The sequence below is a fragment of the Liolophura sinensis genome, chromosome 8 (assembly GCF_032854445.1).
Source record: "Liolophura sinensis isolate JHLJ2023 chromosome 8, CUHK_Ljap_v2, whole genome shotgun sequence".
NCBI lineage: Eukaryota > Metazoa > Mollusca > Polyplacophora > Chitonida > Chitonidae > Liolophura > Liolophura sinensis.
In genome coordinates this window covers 35,935,012-35,954,742 of record NC_088302.1, presented here as the reverse complement: position 1 = coordinate 35,954,742, position 19,731 = coordinate 35,935,012, and the positions used below count along the sequence as shown (strand labels likewise).

The 19,731-nt window shown below is 37.7% G+C and overlaps 2 protein-coding genes across 2 annotated transcripts in view; one reads left to right on the top strand and one right to left on the bottom strand.

Moving 5' to 3' along the window:
* Window positions 1-2,801: 2,801 nt before the first annotated feature.
* On the bottom strand, window positions 2,802-4,636 carry LOC135473815 (acylglycerol kinase, mitochondrial-like). The gene has a single exon (XM_064753723.1). The coding sequence runs from the start codon at window positions 4,632-4,634 to the stop codon at window positions 3,309-3,311; it is 1,326 nt and encodes a 441-aa protein (XP_064609793.1). The 5' UTR covers window positions 4,635-4,636; the 3' UTR covers window positions 2,802-3,308.
* A 129-nt stretch (window positions 4,637-4,765) lies between these two features.
* The window catches only part of LOC135473471 (protein inturned-like), a 27,792-nt gene continuing 12,826 nt past the window's right edge, over window positions 4,766-19,731 (top strand). The window contains exons 1-9 of the mRNA XM_064753322.1: window positions 4,766-4,985; window positions 9,495-9,991; window positions 13,252-13,337; window positions 14,568-14,783; window positions 15,570-15,682; window positions 16,858-16,947; window positions 17,397-17,474; window positions 17,917-17,983; window positions 19,412-19,633. Of these exons, the coding sequence (XP_064609392.1) occupies window positions 4,813-4,985; window positions 9,495-9,991; window positions 13,252-13,337; window positions 14,568-14,783; window positions 15,570-15,682; window positions 16,858-16,947; window positions 17,397-17,474; window positions 17,917-17,983; window positions 19,412-19,633 (1,542 nt within the window). The 5' untranslated portion in view covers window positions 4,766-4,812. The remainder of the gene's footprint in view (window positions 4,986-9,494; window positions 9,992-13,251; window positions 13,338-14,567; window positions 14,784-15,569; window positions 15,683-16,857; window positions 16,948-17,396; window positions 17,475-17,916; window positions 17,984-19,411; window positions 19,634-19,731) is intronic.

Sequence of the window (19,731 nt, the reverse complement as noted above, 5' to 3'; positions counted from 1 at the left end):
CAATTCCTTGAGAGAGCTATATAAGATAAGCGAGGAGACGCTCTGGAATTAGATGGCTTTAAAGGGAATATCGGAACTGACGCTCGAAAAGCCAGCGACAAAGGAAACGATATTATTACATGGCGCGGATTTTAAGTTTGAAGATTTTGTAACCCAGCAAATATGTTGGGCAGATGGGTGATATCCACAGTTATAAACCATGGCCAGCTTCAAACTTTCAGGGACCGCGTATGGTATAATACCCGCCACGTACGTCAACCCGAAGCCATCTTAGCGAATTATAATACCGCCACAGGTGAACCGCTATCCGAAGAGCGATAAGCAAACAGCGGTATATATACATCACGGCCTATGTAGGCCTGTCCCAGACGTTTGCATGAGCTGGCGCGATATTTGGAGGCAACTTTCCAACACATATCTAGCTCAACTAACGCATGGATGCTTGGTACATACATTGAGTTGATGACATATGTGGAGGTTATTTTCGCTTGTTTAGAAAACGGGGAATATTTAATTGAAATTAACTGTTCATCATCCAAAGGTAAAACCAGTGATAGCCTTAACGACGTCTTCTTGGAACGCGATACGTTCCAGGATCACAATCGTTGTGTTCGTGGTACGATGAACAGACTTTGGTCAACCCTATTGTTTTGATAACAGGGCATTTGCACTGTTATATTCATTGGGGTATCGATATTAGATATAGCTGCTTTTTGCATCCAAATTAGTATAAGTCAAGATCTGTGCGCCCCATACACAATGCCATTTAATCGAAGGAGACGGCGTTTGGCGGGCAGCATGTTTGGTCTGAAGGTGTCCATTGCTCGCGCCATCCGAGATGCGAAGTTCTGCGAATTTGATTCTGTTGGGAAAATATTACATCACAGGTGAGTGATTACTCGACAATCCTAGTAAACTTATTGTCCCTCTAGCTTTGATGGTCTTCACTGACCCAGATATAAGGCGCTGGTTCACCATTCACGATGCAATGAGGTCGTGTGTTCGAATCCCTCTCTTGCTCTGTCAGCCGTCATATTAGAGAAAGATTTTTAACGAAGGCGTTAAATACCAATCGATATCAATCTATTCTTTCATCATTTTACAATAATCTGTGTCACTGTTACCTTAACACACTGAATGCTTCAGCCAGTTACAAGTAAACTTACACCATAGTACACTTTGGCATGAGTAAGAACTTTTTGCCTTTCAGTGATCATAACAGATTTTCCAAGGTGCTTTAGGGTCATGTATACTTTATAGTATGTAACAGGCATTTTACACAGTATATTTTGAAGCAATTGCATTAAACTTGTACCACATGCATCTTGAAAACCCCAATTCTTTTCCGAAGACTTTGTAAAGTCACATTCTTGTTTACGTTTGTAGCCAGATTTACCAAAGTTATTGCACACGTACGCTCAGGGCATTTGGAAAATTGATCTTGGACATTTTTGTGAATATCATTGTTGTCAAATAAGTCTTATTTTGTGCACATAATATCTTTACCTCTTTAGGCACTTTCCTTGAGCTATTTTTTCAAGGTAGCTGAGCCTGCCACTTCTATCTAGACCTACTAAACTTTTATTAAATGTACACTTTGGCCTTACAGGAAAAACCTTGCTCATTTTCAGTTGTTTGGCCTTTTTTAAGGTTATCGGGGTCAGTTACATTTTGCGACAGGCTTGTAAACAAGATATCTCCTGAAGAACAAGATATCTCCTGAAGACCAAGATCTTTCAGCTATTTGGATCAAACTTAACTGTGGCCAGGTGGAACATTCCTATTGTTTGTCTTTAACCTGGACTTAGCAAGACTGTTACCCCTGAGCATCCATTAATACTTTGTAAACATATTAGCTTTTGCAACTGTGCTTATAGCCAATAACTATTTCGTGCAACTGCACATTATTTTGTAGCCATTGCGGTTGTAGTTTGGTTCAAAGCAGTAAAATCCAGTGGTTCAATCCAGGATTTCACATTACTCCCATCCTAACTTTGGTCCAACCAGTAGGAGTCAGATACTGAACTCATTAATCCACTGTTAGGTTTTCTGAATCACACTTTATTGACCACAGTATATGTTGGAACAAAACTGATCTCGAAGGATAATCTATGAAAGGCTGATCCTGCACCTCAGCACAGCTTAGTTACAATCCAAAACATGTAAAAACTTCTTAGCTTGGGTCCTTACACTCTTATGTAAGTACTTCTTATATGCCAGCTAATACTACTGTAACATGTTATTAAAGATGTGCTGGCCCCAGGAACACGAAGTACTATAAAATTGTTATTTCTTATGTAACGATGTCATAATTTCTAGACATAAATTCTGGGTAAGCTATTGTAAAACAAATTTCAGCTAAAATAAGTAAAAGGAAAAAGCCATGTTTAATGAATGAAATTTTGACTGGAATCTAAGATCGCATCGTGATCCAGGGGCCAGGCAATCTACAATCATGTCAACACAAGTTTTTTTTTTTTCTAGTGCTAGAAATGCAGGCTTAGGTAAAAACGGTCATTGGTTCAAACCTCAATCGATTTATGTATTTATTTGATTGGTGTTTTACACTGTACTCAAGAATATTTCACTTGTACGACAGGGGTCACCATTATGGTGGGTGGAAAGTTGGCAGAGCCTGGGGGAAACATACGACCATCTGCACATTGCTGGAAGACCTTCCCACTTACGGCCGGAGAGGAAGCCAGCATGAGCTGGACTTGAAACTCACAGCGATCGCATTGGTAAAAAGACCCCTGGGTCATTACGCTGCGCTAGCGCGCCAACCAACTGAGCCAAAACCCAAACCTCAATGGAGCTGTACCGTCACACTATCCTTTGTGAGTAGCACTATCCATTTTTCAGATCAACTGGACTCCTATTCTGACAGTCACATCTAATTTTATGGTCCAGACAGAACAGCCAGCCTTCACCACGTGCTTTATAACCCTGCTGATGTAAAGCCACACACATGCCAATGGAATTCAGCACAACATGAATGTACACTGTGTGGTCTCTGTAACTGTTATACAGGTTGTAATCATTATATCCAGCTTTGTAAGGAGTATCAATGTCAAGTTGTCTCCCTTTGCATACAAATGCGGTGGTAGCCCAGATAAGATTTTGATAAGGTAGCCACCTTCTTGCACCAAAGTCCTAGTTAACCTTATTTAGTTCTCCCTTAGGTAGCTGGCCACTTTTCAGGGTTGCCTTCTACTCAGAAAAATAATGAAAGCCCACTGTAACCGCAATTTCATACAATGAACTTAACAAAAATAATGATACAGACTTTAACTTCATTCATGTTGACATCAACCTGAGGGTGCTTCGTTTGAACAGTAAAAATTTAGTCTGTTTTTCAGCACACTAACTTCAATAGGTTTGGCTTCATAATGTTCACCATCAATGGTGAACCAAAGCTCTTCCCCCTCAGTCAGTTCGGGAGAAAATCTTATTTTCCTAGCAGACAGATGTTCATTTGTCTCTGTCCCAAGTAAGAGAGTGTCTGAGTTAATCCTTCTCCATCCTTCCTGAAGCAACTCAGTTCGGCTTGGGAAGGATGGACCTATACCAACATCAACATGTTTGACAGCTGGACACTCACTTTCTGCTGATTTCTCATAATAAAGCCCAGACATGAGAGTAAACTCGACTGTGTCTATATCTCGGCTTATTTCAGCCTCAGAATCGAACGCATCATCATCTTCCCTGTCATCTTCATAAACTTCTGTTGGAGCAGGCCGAGAGCGATAAAACAAATTCCACCAGCTCCATCTTTCGGATGACTCAGCAGTTTCTTGTTTGCTGCTTTCCAATTTCTTTGACCTGGAAGTAATTTCTGCATTAGATGGGATATACTGTAGCTTTCCTTTGATGGTTGGAGGCCAATCCTTCATGATCGTTCTTACATATGTCCAACGGTATTTTAGAGGGCCGAAATACCAATATTTGTTCTTTCTGGCAACAGCATCTCTATAGGCGCCGATTTCAAGCCCTGACAATGCATATGTTGCCTTGCCATCATCACCTTTTATCGACAAAACATCAACTGGTCTTATTCTGCCCTTAATTACAGCCATGGCCGAATCAGCAATGGCCTGAACTGTATTCTTTTCCATGCCATATCTAAACCATTTTCTGGCAAATCGGTTGGTGTTACCTAAAGGTATGATTCCTATGGGAACAGATTTTTCGAATTTTCGGTTTCCTTTTCTGAGAATGCCAGTCACAACTTCTGATAGCGTGCCATCGCCTCCAGCTACAACAATGGAATGTGCATCCTCCACTTCAATGACACTCATGAATTCCTTGGCCTGACTTTCATACTCAGTCTTCACAAGGACAACTTCTAGTCCGGCCAGGTGAAGCAGAGGTGCTGCATTTTTTTCAAACAACTTTCTTCCCTTGTTCCCATGTGCCGCGGGATTTAAAAACACGTATATTTTCTTAGGTCTCTGTGTTAATGTGATATGCTCATGACCATACTGTCTTGCTTCCTCGCAATACACACGTCTAATCTGTTCCTCTTCGTGACTATCTCTTGCATATTTCACACCGTAAATAGATACAGCTGCGAAGAAACATGATTTCTTCCAATTGTTTCGGATAGTTTTAGCAAATTTCAAAACAAATGCCATTCTAGCTGTCGCCCACGTGCTTTCATCATGCCCGCACTCACCGCTCTTCTACATCGGAGGTAAACTCGCTCTATTTGACAGTACTTCCGAGGCCCGGATATAAACAATATGGCGGTTTAACAAAAGTTCAACCCCACCTCAAAAATGCGGCTGAAAAAAAGTTTGTGGTGGTGAAAGTATGGCTCATTTACCGAGCATAAATCCTTTCTACGAGCCACCGAAGTCGTTAGATCGACCTGACATTTGTAATGTGGATGAATTGGCGGGAGACGCACCTTATGTGACCGAAATTTGTTTTGGTCCGAGTAGTTCCAGTTCGAAATCGATAACAACAGATGACGAAAATGAAGAGTGAGTAGGTTTATACGTAGAATATTTATGTGTCCATGCCATAAACATATTTGACAGCTTAAAGGTGTCATAGATTTTCTGAACATCTGTTGAGAAATATGCAATCTTTTTTATTTTTATTTGTTAGGCCTAGGCCTATTTATTTATTTTATTTTATTTTATTTATTTATTCTTCTTGTGCGTGTATTTGAGATTAGTTTTTTCCACCAATAACGTACCAACTTATATATTGTCTCCAAGTACCGGTGTCAAAATTCTAAATTATCAGTTGGAAGTTGTAAAGCTTGGGCTGCTGTGTATAGCATGTGACATGTTGTATGTTAGCCCGAGATTGCTCTCACGTTAGGTTTGGCAAAAGAAAATTTTGTTCAGCCAACATCAGGACCCAAACCAACATCAGAGCATGCTCCGTTTAGAATCCGGAAGACATGCCCTTCTTGAATATGTTGAGGCTCTCAGTACACCTCGTTAATTTTGGCCATCATCATGGAAACTCAGGTCCACGTGGCCTAGAAAATAGCCGATCGAGGTCGTACCTTTATTACCCAAGTTTTTATTCTCTGGCTGAGCTTTAGCTTCTGTTTCAAGTAGGGAAATATAAAACCTTCATAATAGACATACATCTTAACCTATAACAAATTCATGAAACATTATATACAATAACCTTCCCATCATGAGAGTATTTTTTATTGAAATGTGATTAAACTACATCCAGCATATAGGATTAAATGTGGAGCAGAAAGTGCTCAGATGACAACAAAGAATGAAGAAAACAAAGAAGGTTATCATGTACTACGTTTAAAACATTGCCCAAATTCTAGTCTGATACAAAAGGATTTTACAGAGACTTGGTATGTCTGTACTTACACATGTACATTGCATATATATGTAATACTTGTGTTTGTATGGTAAATATCAGATATTGACTTACCAATGAAAGTACACATGCACAGGTGTGCCTGGCAGGGTGTTACTGGTGGAGAATGATTTTGTTTTGTTGTACTTTCTGTAGTTATTTGAATTCATTTGTTTTTGGTGTACAATATTTATGAATCAGTGATGGTGAGAATATATGCCTTTAGCCAGTACAGTATAATTTGGTCCTGACTGAGGTCACCAAAGGTCATAGATTGTACATCCATGAGTGTCACTGTCCATTCATACATGTACAAGTATCCACTGTGTCAGACTCAGCATTCATTGATGCATATCATGAACTGTTGATCTGGTGATGATGTTTGGTGTAGTGTCTTTTTCTTTCTCTATTTTTTTAGGAGATGATAATGAACGTGTATTATCAGTATATTGTTGTTTTAGAGGAGAAAATGTATATAATAGCAAAGGGTGGCAAGCACTGGTATGATCATACATATTACTTACATATACGTGTACTATGTTTTAAATGCAGACAGGTATGTCTGATAGCACCGTCTTGTTGTGCCATCATTAAAAAAATGTTTGTTTGTGGTAACCCGACTGATCCTCTAAAAAACGACCCTACCCTTATATTGAGCTTTTGATAGATTTTTTTCATTTTTCTCTCAAAGTTTCTTTATTATTCAATATTTTTTCAGTAACCGTAGGAAAAAAAATCCCTACTGACTCATCCTGTATTTTCTGATAGGGTTGGGTTAAACCTATCAAAGAATTTTTTAATGACAGTCCTATTTTGTACTTCCTTGCCGGGCAAGATGGGTCAAGTACCATGTTGACTGTCTGGTGTCTTTTGGCGAGGCACTCTATTGGATGCAATAACATAAATACAGTGTACACGCATGTCACACAACACTCAGACTGTCCCGTTTTAACTAAAATGTGTTGAATCCCAAGCAGGCAAAAAAAGTGTAAAGTTTATATGATTGTGAAAAATATTGAGTATGGTGTTAAACAACAATCAGATAAATAAGTCAATAAATTGATAATTCACAAGGTACATCAAAAAGGCTCTGGATATCAAGCAACACATAAAACATAACACAGGTAAATCTTATACTAGGATAAAGAGGGCAACCAGACAATGCAAGTGCTTCCTTTATCCCTGTATTAATATAAATACTCTTTAAAAATCTTTGTTTGTCGATCCTGATTCTCACCAGATTGATTTTTCTTGGCCCACTTGTCTTGTTTCCCATAAAAGGAATTCATCTGGAAAGTTTTTGTGATGTTGTCATAATAAACAGTAGACAAATGTATAAACAGGTAAATGTGAATGGTCTTCCAATCCATAGTGGTAACATGGTGGTAATTTTACCATTGTCATTTGGTAAATGAATGTTTATTATGGCAATAAAGACTTGTGTTGTTTTGGTCATTGAGGTCAAACTGAGGGGAACACAGTTTTAACACTGAGGGAGATTAATACAGTATCTGCCATTTTGTGTGTGTTTTCTTTTGCTTAGTTTTTATTACCAGGTCATGAGCATGAAACAAAAATGAACACAAAGCAATTCTGTATTCTTTTTTTTGAACACTATTACTGTACCTCTTTCATCTGTGACTACAGTGGTGCTGACTGGTATTGTGTGTTAGAGTATGTTTATCCACCCCTAGCTGTAGTGGTCATTCTACTGTAGTGCACAAGTATAAATAATTCATCCAGGCATTAATCATTATAAATGCATCATTCATGTGCTATTAACCATGTCACTTGTTAGATATTCATGTCAGATTTATTTATGTGCACCAGGTGTGAATGAAGCATGACAGAATCCTCTGCTCAGTCATACTCAGTCTAAAGCTGTTTATAGACGATCACAGTACAATATCTGAACTCTGTTTGTGTTGACAAGTGATGTGTATCTCCAACTGAGCAATAGCGTGTAGTAAAATAATGAAAAACATTTGTGCATTCATGTTTTTCCAATTGTGAGAGTATCACATACTCTATTAAAGTGACATTTCTCTGCAAGGCAAATATTCTCTGCAAGAGTATCTTATTCTTCTCATTAAAAATGGGGGTAAACATATTTTATAAATACTATTACATGTGTAGACGTCCAGCCAGGTGTTCATAATATTATATATGTGTAAGTAGCCTTGTGATTGTCAGATATCCTACCATGTTACTGTGTATTTCGAACCTGTTACCCTGGTAATCAAATGCTTAAGACAATAGCGTATATTTCTACGTAAGGTACATGTGTATGCCTGTATTATCTGAGTGATATCAGCGACATCAGTGATAATACAATTGATTGTGATGTAGAGGAGTTATCCCACCACCACACCCTTCCAAAAAGTTTCAGAATAAATGAAAGTGTATGCTGTCTTAGGCAAGACAAAGGAAGTGTGTGTGTGTGCATTTATTTGTATTGACCTTGAAAAGTTAAAATGTTTTAATAGTATTCTTTCTGACAGAACAATTGTGTATAACCTTTTCCCTAGTGCCCCTTAGGGCATGTGATAGTAGGTATTGTAGGGGTAATGGCCTGGGAAATTATCATATCAGATCCCCACAACCATGTTACTTCACTCAAAATGTGAATATGAACTTTATGCAGTTTATGGACATTGTATTGCAATATGTGCATTTGCTGTTTTTTAATCATGCTGTATATATGTCACCAACAAAGCAGTGATTATATTTTCAGAGCCATAAACATTGTATGGCATATTTGTTATCTTTCCTTTTTAAGTAAATTGCAGGCTTTTTATAGAGCTATATAAACATACATGTACATTTACAAGCATACCCTGCTGACAGACAAAGTATGAATCAGGATGTAGTGACATCAGACACTACCTTGTCAGAAAAGGAATTTGGAAAAAATGAGAAAATCAATTCGTGTATTGGGCAATTACAGATATTTTTTATTGTAAAAAAAAGTTCACAAACGTTCATATTCAAACTTTATTTGTTTTCTTTTTTTTTTAAGTATACAATTAAATAGCTGGTCAAATCATGTGTGTTTTGCTCAAATAATAGAATATGTTTTTTGAGAGGATGTTAACTTTGCTGGCATATTTGTCTGCTAAAAAGATGCTGTGTTGATTTATTGAACTTATCCTGAGATATATATTGATTTTGTAGCTGAAAAACAGGATACAAGGCCAATCTAAGGGAAAGGATTTTTTTGCAGTAAATAAAGAAAAGCTCCTGCAACCTGTTGTATCAGGTTTATGTTATTCAGCTGATTGAAATGCTGCGGATGTGGGAATCAAAATCGTCTCCCTATGCTGACTTCAGTCTAGACGTACATTGCATCTTATTATATAATATTGCCCTCATGATATAATTCGCTATATGCACGGAGCACCTGTTTCATTGCATGAACTCAGCAGTCCTTGTTTGTTCTCCCGTCTCTTTGCTATAAGCACACACTTTTGTTATTTTTCAATTTTTTTAAACAATACAGCAACAGTGAATATATGTAGCTCTGGTGAGGTTAACAAGGATAGAACTAATTTTATTAGCGAGGAGAACTAAGGTGGAAGAGTTGAGGAAAATCCAAGTACTTTTTATTCTGTGCTGTTCTGGTCTAATTTTCCCATTATGTTTTCTTGTGGCAGCACCTTGGAGCCTGTGTGGCAGCAGTACATAGACCTGAGGGGGGAACTGTTTTACCTGGAGTCAGAGGATAGCCCAGGTGTGTCTCACCAGTCCAACCACACCCCAGATAATGGCAGGAAGCACTCCCACACAAATGGCTCAGCAATTCCCACCGAAAACAACCACCACCCGACAAACAGGAATCTCGCTAATTTACCCGAAAGAACAACATTGTCAGATAGAAACGGTTATAACCATCACAATGTGGTCAGTAAGCCAAAGAAACAGAAAGAAGTGCTCATTATGGCAAACCCGAGAAACTGCCAAGGTGTTAGCAATGAGGATAATGGTGTGATGTATTGTGAAAAGTTGTTTGGGATTATACTATGTCAATACAGACCACGTGTCCCTAATGGAGGGCTGGAGGACTATTCCAGGGTTAAGAGGGACAGGAAACTGATTGTTCAGGGTGTGGTGACTGGCAGCGAGGCTGAGAAATCTCGTCAGATATACAGAGGTAAGAGGTTAAATTATGGAATGCTCAAAGAAGTACATTTTAGAGCTAAATAAATGTGTGTGTAAGTAGTGTTATGTTCGTTGAAGACCTTGTCTTCCACTAATATGGTTTGAATATCTGTATGTTACATGTGAAAAAGCTTGTCAGAAACTTGCCAAAAGTCAATGGGTTTTGCCCTGGCATTTTAGTGTCCTCCACCCATAATGCTGACTGCCATCATATTAGGGAAAAATTCTTGGGTATGAAGGTGAAACAAGAATCAAATACATATTTAAATGAATTAAAGTATTTGTAATCCTTGGCACATATGAATTGGACATCTTCCGTGCCGAGGAGTTAGAAAATCACTACTGATGTGGTTCATAAAGGCTGTGTGGCCTAATAAATCTGTACAGTTGGTCATGACTGTGTGGCTGTACTTGTACATGTGACATACAGTGTAGATCTTGTACACGTATAGCTGTTCTTTTAATCATATCCATTTGCTCTGGAGCAGAAACAACCTTTAGGCCTACAATAGTGTAGATCCTGCAAGGGAGATAATCATTGTGCTTCATGAGGAGCACTTCGGGCCAGGTGTTATGTTACACACATCAGCAGAATTAAAAAATCCCGCTGTCAGGCTGCGTTTTAAATACAGATTGGGTATACGCTGGTGTTACGGTGTGGGCCACATTGTCATACAAGATACATGTATATCAGAACATCAACCAGTCTGTGGCCCTGCCAGGTTTCCTCCCACCATAATGGTGAACATCGCCGTAAAACTGAAATATTCTTGAGTATGGTACATGTAAAACACCAATCTAATAAATAAAGAAAGAAATCTGTGCCAAAAAAGTTTCTTTTGTGTGAAGGGCTAATTGAATAGTGTTTGGAATTGTGCATGTGGCGCTAAGCATATGGTAGTATATATAGTTGTTTAAAGTGTTTTTTACATACGTATACATGTATTCTGATAACATTGCAAGTAGCTTCTTATAACAGCATGAAAGCGGGCCTGCTCATTATGTAAGATGAAGCTCGTCTTGTAAAATGTGTCATTTTATGTATGAAAATTGTTGATTCTTGTGGTAGATTAATTTGCTGATTCTAAACCTGATATTGCTGAGTTAGCATATGCATGTATGTTGTTGACCTGTGGTTTGGAATGCATATAAAGAGCATAGTTTGCTATTCTTGTGTATTTATAAACTTTTTCAAATGATATAAATCAATAGGAATTAGCATTTTTCAAGATAACTTATCTAAAATACATACTGCATTGTTGATTATTTTTTTTATGGGCTTGTAAGACCAGGTGAAACAAAGAAAACAACAAACACTAATTAGCTACTGGTTATGATATCATCATAAATTAGGATATGAAAGGCTGGTGAAAATGCAGTGCATGCATGCTGGATATTTAAAGATGCTATTGTAATTCAGAAACGGTATGTTTTTTGATATTGTAAACTTTGAAGGTGACACTGTTTGTAATTATGGCTGTGTGGCTTCAGTGTAGAACAAATAAAGATTCAGCACATGTATAGAGTTGAAAGAGGACAGTGATTAAAGTTAAACAGAATAGTTTTAATTTAGTTCATCTACATGTACATTTTCCTCGAGGCTTTGTACGTATAACTGTACTGAGTTTGCCTATCTGCTACATGTACAATGTATGTCAGTGACTTTGGGAAAAGACTGTTAAACTCATATACTTTTAAAACTTTTTCGGTTAAATTTATTTTGGAGATCTACTTGTTTTAAAAAATTTCTGATCTTGACCTTGTTCAAAGTAGGCCTCAACAGTGAATTAGGATCAGTGTGCTTCATGTGGAATAAAACTTTAAACATGTTAAATGTCAGAAAAAGTTGAAAATAGACTTCAGCATCTAATTTGATTAGCTTCTTATTCATGAACATACATGTATTTTTGTGTTTGGTTTGAAATTATTTAAATACGTATAGGTACTAGTACTTGTAAATGACATCCAAAGTTGAAAACCCAATTAAATTTTCTGTATGTAGCTCAAATTATTGCTTTTCAGTAAATATCAGACTTGTAACTGTACTATGCATAGGAGTAAACTGATTCTAATGTTTGAAAAAAAGGTTATAAAATATAATGTTATACACTTCATATGTATGAATGTATGCGTAGCAGATGTATGCGCCTTAGGGTTTAACGTCATACTTAACAAATTTTTCAGTCGTATAACGACGAGGAGTCATTAGGTGCATGTACATATATTATGTCTTCTTGTGGCAGGGCAAGTCCATGCTGCTAAAGTGCTGCCGCCACTGAAGCATCATGCCGAAGACACTAGACATGACACGTCACCTAGTTACATCATACTGACATCGGACCAACCAGTCAATGTTTCCTTACTTTAACCTCTTACTGCTGACCACCCAATGAGGCAGCAGCAAGTACCATTTTTAAAGTCTTTAGTATGAACCAACCCGGGTTTGTTATACACTTTATACATTTTAGGATCTTTATTACCGATTTTGAAAAATAACACATACACAGGAATGGTTGATATTTTGTGGAAAGGTAGTTATTTGCGCTGGTCTAAAAAAATAGGAAAAGTTCAATTTGATATACGCTGAAAGACTTTTTGCCCAAAATCTCTGGTATATCCGCTTTCAGATGCTTGTTTTTCAAGGCCTGGAACACACAAGGTTTTATATTTCTCCCAGCTTCAGACTGGGAATGCTTGATATTTCTCAAACTAAATCAGGATATGTACATCTATGTGGTTTTACACGAAGTTCATGGAGATCAACATTGTGGTATACTTTCCAAGTTTGCTGCATGTATGTGACTGAGAATCTGTGTGTCATCCGTTGCAAAAGTTTTCTACCAAGGACCATCTACTCTAATGTAATCTAATAAATTGGTTTACTCCGTCTACTCTGGTTTCCTGCCCCCTTTAAACTCACCTAAAACTTGAGTACCCATTTGGCTTGAACAACGATCAAATAAATTTTAGCTAATAAGGTGTTAATGTACATGTGCACCGAGGTGTTAAAATTAATAGACTATATACATCCTTAGATATCTGTTATTAGTTACAAAAACATGTAAATGCTGGTGTAGGTAGGGGTTGTTTAATTGTTGGCTGTCATCTTGTACAGTGATAATTTAATGTGGCCATTGTTTAGCACTTGTTAATAACTACATTTGTATGTCACGTCAACTGGTCTCTCTCGTTTGGCAAACGTGTGCACTGCCCTGTTAATAAATCAAGTTTTATTGTTCTTTCTGACAACAGGTGACATGCTGTTATGTGTGGCTGATGTCGCGGTCTCATGGAATAACTTAGATAATGTGTTACGCTCTATTTCCAGACCGTCTCAGGTATGTTTTATATTCTTGTAATGTAAAATCTGTTGTATTGAGAGTGCTAATTTTGGCAAGACCGTTCAAAAGCTTTTAACAGTAGGCTTTAAATGGGTCCTGCAGATGATCTGATACATTACCAGATATCTGTCGGTCACAAGTAAGTTGACAGAAATCATCTGGGCAGAGCAAATGCTGAAATCTCATGTTTACTTTGTGTCCCTGGCATTCTTGTGTAAGTATGCATAGAGAAATACTGTGCAGTTCCTTATCCAGGTGTTTGGGGTTACATAGATTTGCTGATTATTTGATTTATTTATTTATTTGATTGGTGTTTTACGCCGTACTCAAGAATATTTCACTTATACAATGGTGGCCAGCATTATGGTGGGTGGAAACCGGGCATAACCCAGGGGTGCTGATTGTTTGTGTGAAGCTTCATGTATTAATCAAGAGCCTGGAATGCTTTGGGTTGGTTTGATTGAATTTTGCAATTGTGTACAGTATTACAGCATATCAGTAGCATTTCTTGTGGAATGTTATAAATGCATGTAAATATAAAAGTATTTACCATAATTCCAGCTTAGCATTGTTTTGGACTTGCAAGATATTGCATATAAATGGCCCTTCTCCATTTGTATGACAAAGCCTTTAAACTGCAGCCTAACTACTGATAGACCTTTTGTCATATAAGTGATATGATATTCTGTAAGAACTGTGTTTGAGTATATGCTGTGAAGTAGAGTATAGTGTCATGGCATTATTGGAATAAATCCATTCATTTGACCAGAAAAGTCAGGCAGCTGTGCCTTATGCATGGGTACATGCGACACCTTTCATATAGCTGAGAGACTGGTCGTCTGCGGCAAGACCAGCTATTTAGCTGAATGAGCCCTTGAGTTATCTGGCAGTTACAAGATGTCCACAATGTCAACAATTTGGTTTTTCAGGCTGCAAGAAGAATTTAAGTGATTTAACTTGAGATACATATTCATGTGTTGCCAATACTGGGAGGAGACAGACGTGTGATGTCTGCATGGAGTGATCCGCCTTTGCTGCACCTCATTCTGTTATCTTTCTACTGAATAAGAGAACATACTGTGGACTGAGTAACAGGAATTGTATGTTGAATATGTTTTAATTTAAACATCTTCTGAAGGTAGTGTATTGCTCTTCAGCATTATCACTTTTTTTTTGTTTTGAAAATATGATCATGTGTGTGTGTTTTTTTTTTTTTTTCATGTTCAGGTAAAATTGACCTTCCAGTCACCAGTGGTGGTAGGTCCTAGTCCAGTCCAGCCTCAGGAACCCGTTCCCCTGCCCACACCTAGTCCTGGTGACCACACTTTGTTGAAGGCATTACTAGGGGAGGCAACACCCTTCTCCAGTCCCTCCCTACAGAAGCTACCTCATGCTGTACTCTACCTGTCACTGGACAGCAAGTCAGAATCCTTATCCAGCAAGGTAAGTGTGTTGTTCACTGTATGACAGTATTTATTTATTTATTTTATTGGTGTTTTATGCCATACTCAAAAATATTTCACTTACACATGTATAATGGCTGCCAGCATTATGGCGGGAGGAAACTGGGTAGAGCCCAGGCGGAAACCCATTGGCATTTGGAGGTCCTGCATGACTTTAACATGGAAAAGTTTGTATGTTTTATGTGTTGATATGTTTTCAGTATTGTTCCGTGAATCTATTGAAATCACAATTAATTTATGTAATACATTTGAGTGGTCAGATTGAATTGCATGTCATAATGAAGAGTGTTGTAAGGTGAGAGGTGTATTTCAGTTATATGGTGGTAATAAGGGTATATTAATGAAGGAAACCGGATCGAATCTGGGGAAATAATTGACCATTGAAAAATACCGGGCAAACTTCCTGACTCAGTGCCATAGCCAAACAGCAGGAGCAGGATTTGAACCCATGACCACATTGGTTGGAGACCATTGTATGTGGTAAAAGTGATGCTATCTCTGGACGAGCAAGAGAGGCTCCGTCTCTAGTACATGTATATACTGTAGTTTTCCTAAAGTTTAGTATTTTTCAAGTTAGGTGTTTTGCCTGATTCTGATTGATTCTTTCTCCTTATAGTGCCATTTAAGACTTGTTTTTAGTGAAGTTTGATTAATTGCTTCCTTGTGTAAGTTACAGAATTTGCTTCCCTGGAAATCCTTCTGTGTTTTACATGTATGTCAGATTTATAGTATCATGACCAATGTATTACCGGACTGATAATTACAGGAGGACATTGTGTACCAGTTCCCGCGCCATGACAGTAAGCTGGTTGAGCTGAGGGGAGTGTTCCTCACACTCTGTAGTATACTGATAGAGGTCACCAATAACTCGGCCAGACAGTAAGTCACAAAACCTGCTTTTCTCTTGTCCATCTCTGACTGTTTAAAGAATTCATGAAACATAAAGTTCTGTTAAACAGTGATCTTTAAATGTTCAATGTTTTAAGCTAATATTACGGAAAAAAAGTTCTTCTCAGAAAAGACGAAAGGTTGAAAAGTGTTATTTTTCATTGTTGGGGCATATTCAAAAGCCATTTTTACCCCATGATAGTAAGACTGAAGAGATTATTTGTATCACACATGTTTGATCCTGTCATAAACTAAATACAGAGTAGAATAAACATTCATGAATCCTTACAGTTATTCAGCTTTGATGTTCATTATTATATGCACTTGCATTAAACTACGTGTACATGTGCAGTTTTGGTAAGAAAGTTGTGACAGTGAAGATTGTGGCTTTTAAACTGATAATATTAGTAGATGATGTTGGTACATGTCTAACAGTTTGGAAATGCAGAGTCAGATATAGAAATACATGTACATGCAGAAGCCGAAATAACAAGTCAACCATTTGAGGCCCAAACTTGCTAAGAGGTTAAATTGCAAGTAGCCCTGTTAGATCTACATTTACTCCCGTAGATCTGAATCAGATGCTGCTTCAAGCATGTTTGATTTTAAGCAGGTCAGGTAGTGATACAAATCGATACAGGCTACGTGTTTTACCTAAATCATGTAAAAACTACACTACTTTCATTCTACAACCTTTTCGCATGTTTGCAAAGTGTTCATTCAAGCTTATTCTACCCGGCCTCGATAGCTTAGTTGGTAGACATGGTAGAGCGTCCACTTCGGGGTGGTAGATCCAGGCTCAATCCTTGGTTGGGTCACACTAAGACCTTAATAGAAAAACTTGTGACTTCCTTGCTTCAGTGAAGCAGCACTCGATAAAAGAGCAGTGGAAATTCGTCCTGCAACAAGGAGGCACAATACGTGCACTCTAAGGATTCCTTCGTCGTTATACAACTGAAAACTTGTTAAGCACGACGTTAAACCCCAGGCACTCACTCACTCACTCACTCACTCACTCACTCAGGCATATTGTAAAGGGTATATATGTATATAATTAGGGTACACATGTTTGTAAGTCCTCTTACCAGACAGCAGAACTGGTGTACTCTTGTATTGAGACTTACAGAACATTCATTTCATGTTTTAATGTTATGCGTAATTGTCAGTTCCACAGTGCTATGGGAGAACCATGTAGTCAATATTGCTTATCACAAAGAAGGACGAGATGTCTTCGTCCTGGCCTTGCCGGCCAAAGTGTAAGTATTCTCAGGATGTGTGGTATGATTTGAAAATACCAAACTACCATATCCTAATTTCCAAATCTTGATTTCTAGCACTTGACCTATTATAAATACCTTTAAAGAAATATAATTGCCTTTATGTATTATATTAATATGTAAATCATAAGAACAGCGTATGTTGAAATGTACCGTTATTGGTTAAGTGCATATTCACACATTATTTATTGAAGTAACACTTGACTAAGACTTTTGTGGCGCTATTTTCAGCATAAAATTTTTTCCCCTGAAACTGCTGTATTAGTGGATATATATACTTGTAATATAAATATACAGATTACATTTCATGAGTTTATTCTTTATTTTTTTTCACTGTCAAATGCAATACATGTATGTTTGAGTTGTTTTTAGCTTGAAGGATACTGGTTCATTAATATTTGTATTTTTTGTCTTTCTGTTTGTTTCAGAGTGCCGTTACATCATTTAAACCATATCTTGTCAGATACCATCAGGATACTGAAGGTGTCCTTCGGCTCTGTTGTCAGGTATCAACGTTTAACATATTATTGTTTATCTGCTATTAGGGATGTATGATGTTTTTAACTCTCAAATGCGGTGGGCTATTTTCATATGCATGTAACCATTTGAAATGAAAATTTCAAATGTGACCTAATCTCTTTTATTATACCTCACATAAATTTATTATTCCCCCATTGGATAATATCACGCCACATGGGGTTTAGCATTTCGTGATGTTTACGCTGTGACATCATCAAAGAAACAAATGCAGTGTAGCGTGCTAAAGGTGCTACATCACATTTACTTTTGTTTTACCTTTCCTATATTCATCATATCTCCTCTGATTATTCCCCTCAGTGCATTCCGACATCGTGAGAATTTCCCCAATGTGACCAGGTCTTCTCGTTGCTGTTCCACCGCATGTTACAGAGCCAGGAGATGTACCTGCTGGGGCTGAATTACGAGCAGCACGTCCCGCAGTTTCCTGGACGTCCTGTCTGGGGTGCGCTGGCTGCAGCTGGAAGATGAATCAAAGGTCAGACCATACACTTTGTCACAGTATATCAGTCAGTTATACTCCTTCACTATTACTGGGGCCTGGGTTTCAGTAAGCAGTTTCAGTGGCCAGTTTTATATGTAGTTCGTTAGAGGTACCCTAAATGACCTAAAATTGCACCCACAAAAGTGCATTTTAGAGATGAATAATGTCACAACATATTACTTTGTTGCTAAAACTTATGATTTTTCGCTTAGAATATCATCCCATGATCCAAGCAAACTGCAAAACACCTTTCTAAAATTAATAGAACTCTCAGAATCCGGAAAAATGGGTAAGTTAGTCATGGACGAAATTTATGGTATATAGCGTATTTGACTTCCACTGACACGGCATACGAATTGATTTTTTTTATATTGGCATGAACATCTTTCCATCATATGGAAAAATTCAGGCATTGATCATGTGTCACACTGACTTGTCAAGGCCTGTTGTTTATTCCATGTTTTTTGTTGACTTGAGCCACCATAGTTTTCTAAACCCAAAAGTGGCGGTCAACGCTTAAGTAAACCATTATTGAGCGTGACATTAAACACCAAGCAATTAAATAAATATCGTAAATATGGTTATTGTTATTATTTTTCCATGTAGGTGGAGTATGATAATATTTTAAGTGAACTGGAAGCTGGAGATTTACCGATGATGTAAGTCAACAGTTACTTGATATACTGTTATTTTTAAGTTACATGCATTGTAGAATATTAAAAAATACCATTAAAAATGGACAGTATGAAACCCATTTGCTACCTCTTGCCAGTTTAATTTGAATAAAAATAAGTAAAAAAGTTGCATTGTTTCATTGCCAGTGTTAATGAGCTTATGAGCTTGTGTTTTATGACTTGAATGATATATTTATTAATTGTAACATTTGACATTCAAACAAGAAAAAACATGTCTCCATGCTCATAGATTTGTTATATATTTGTTATATATATTCCATGCACAGGATGAAGAAATAGTAGAGATGAGAAGAACATACACGATGATGGGTAAGCTGTTTATTTTACAAGGTTTGTTGCTTCATTTTTTAAGTTTAGAACTCATATTTATGTAAAAGTTACACTTATGAATCAGTAAACTGTTAAAGGAATGTTTAATGGTAAAAGATTATGCGTAGTATCTTAGGGTCATATTGCTCATGCTGGCTTCCTCTCTGGTGGTACATGAGAAGGTCTTCCAGCAACCTGTAAAGGGTTGTGGGGTTCCCCCTGGTTCCCTCCCGCTGTAATGCTGGCTGCTGTCGATGAAATGAAATGTTCTTGAGTATGGCGCAAAAAAGCAATCAAATAAATAAACGAATACTGTCATATTGCTGATAAATGAAATGAACAGTTGGACTTTAAAGTTTGCTTGTGTTGTAGGTGTGGAAATGGTATTGACAGTGGTTTTTTTCTTTTCTTGCTGTAGGGATTTTTATGTTGCAATCATTTACCACCTGAAGACTTCCAGGATGTGTACCTGTTCCTAAAGTACAACTGTGTGTTAGCATACACATCCGAGTACAAGGTGCGGCACTTGGTGCTGTGGCACGAGCTCTTTCCCACGCGACGATCTCACACCACTGAAGAGAACAGTGTCCCCGGTTACACGGAGCCTGATGCTCGCTACTTCCTGCTGGTCGTGGGAATGGTCAGTACATAGATGGATTTACTTTATGTTCTTGTATTTCTGAAGTATATCTTCTGTAAACTGATTTAAGCTCTTCTTCTTCAAGAAGCATTTCAGGC

Coding starts and splice junctions, on each gene's coding strand:
- LOC135473815 (XM_064753723.1), bottom strand. CDS start 4,634: ATGGCATTTGTTTTGAAATTTGCTAAAACTATCCGAAACAATTGGAAG.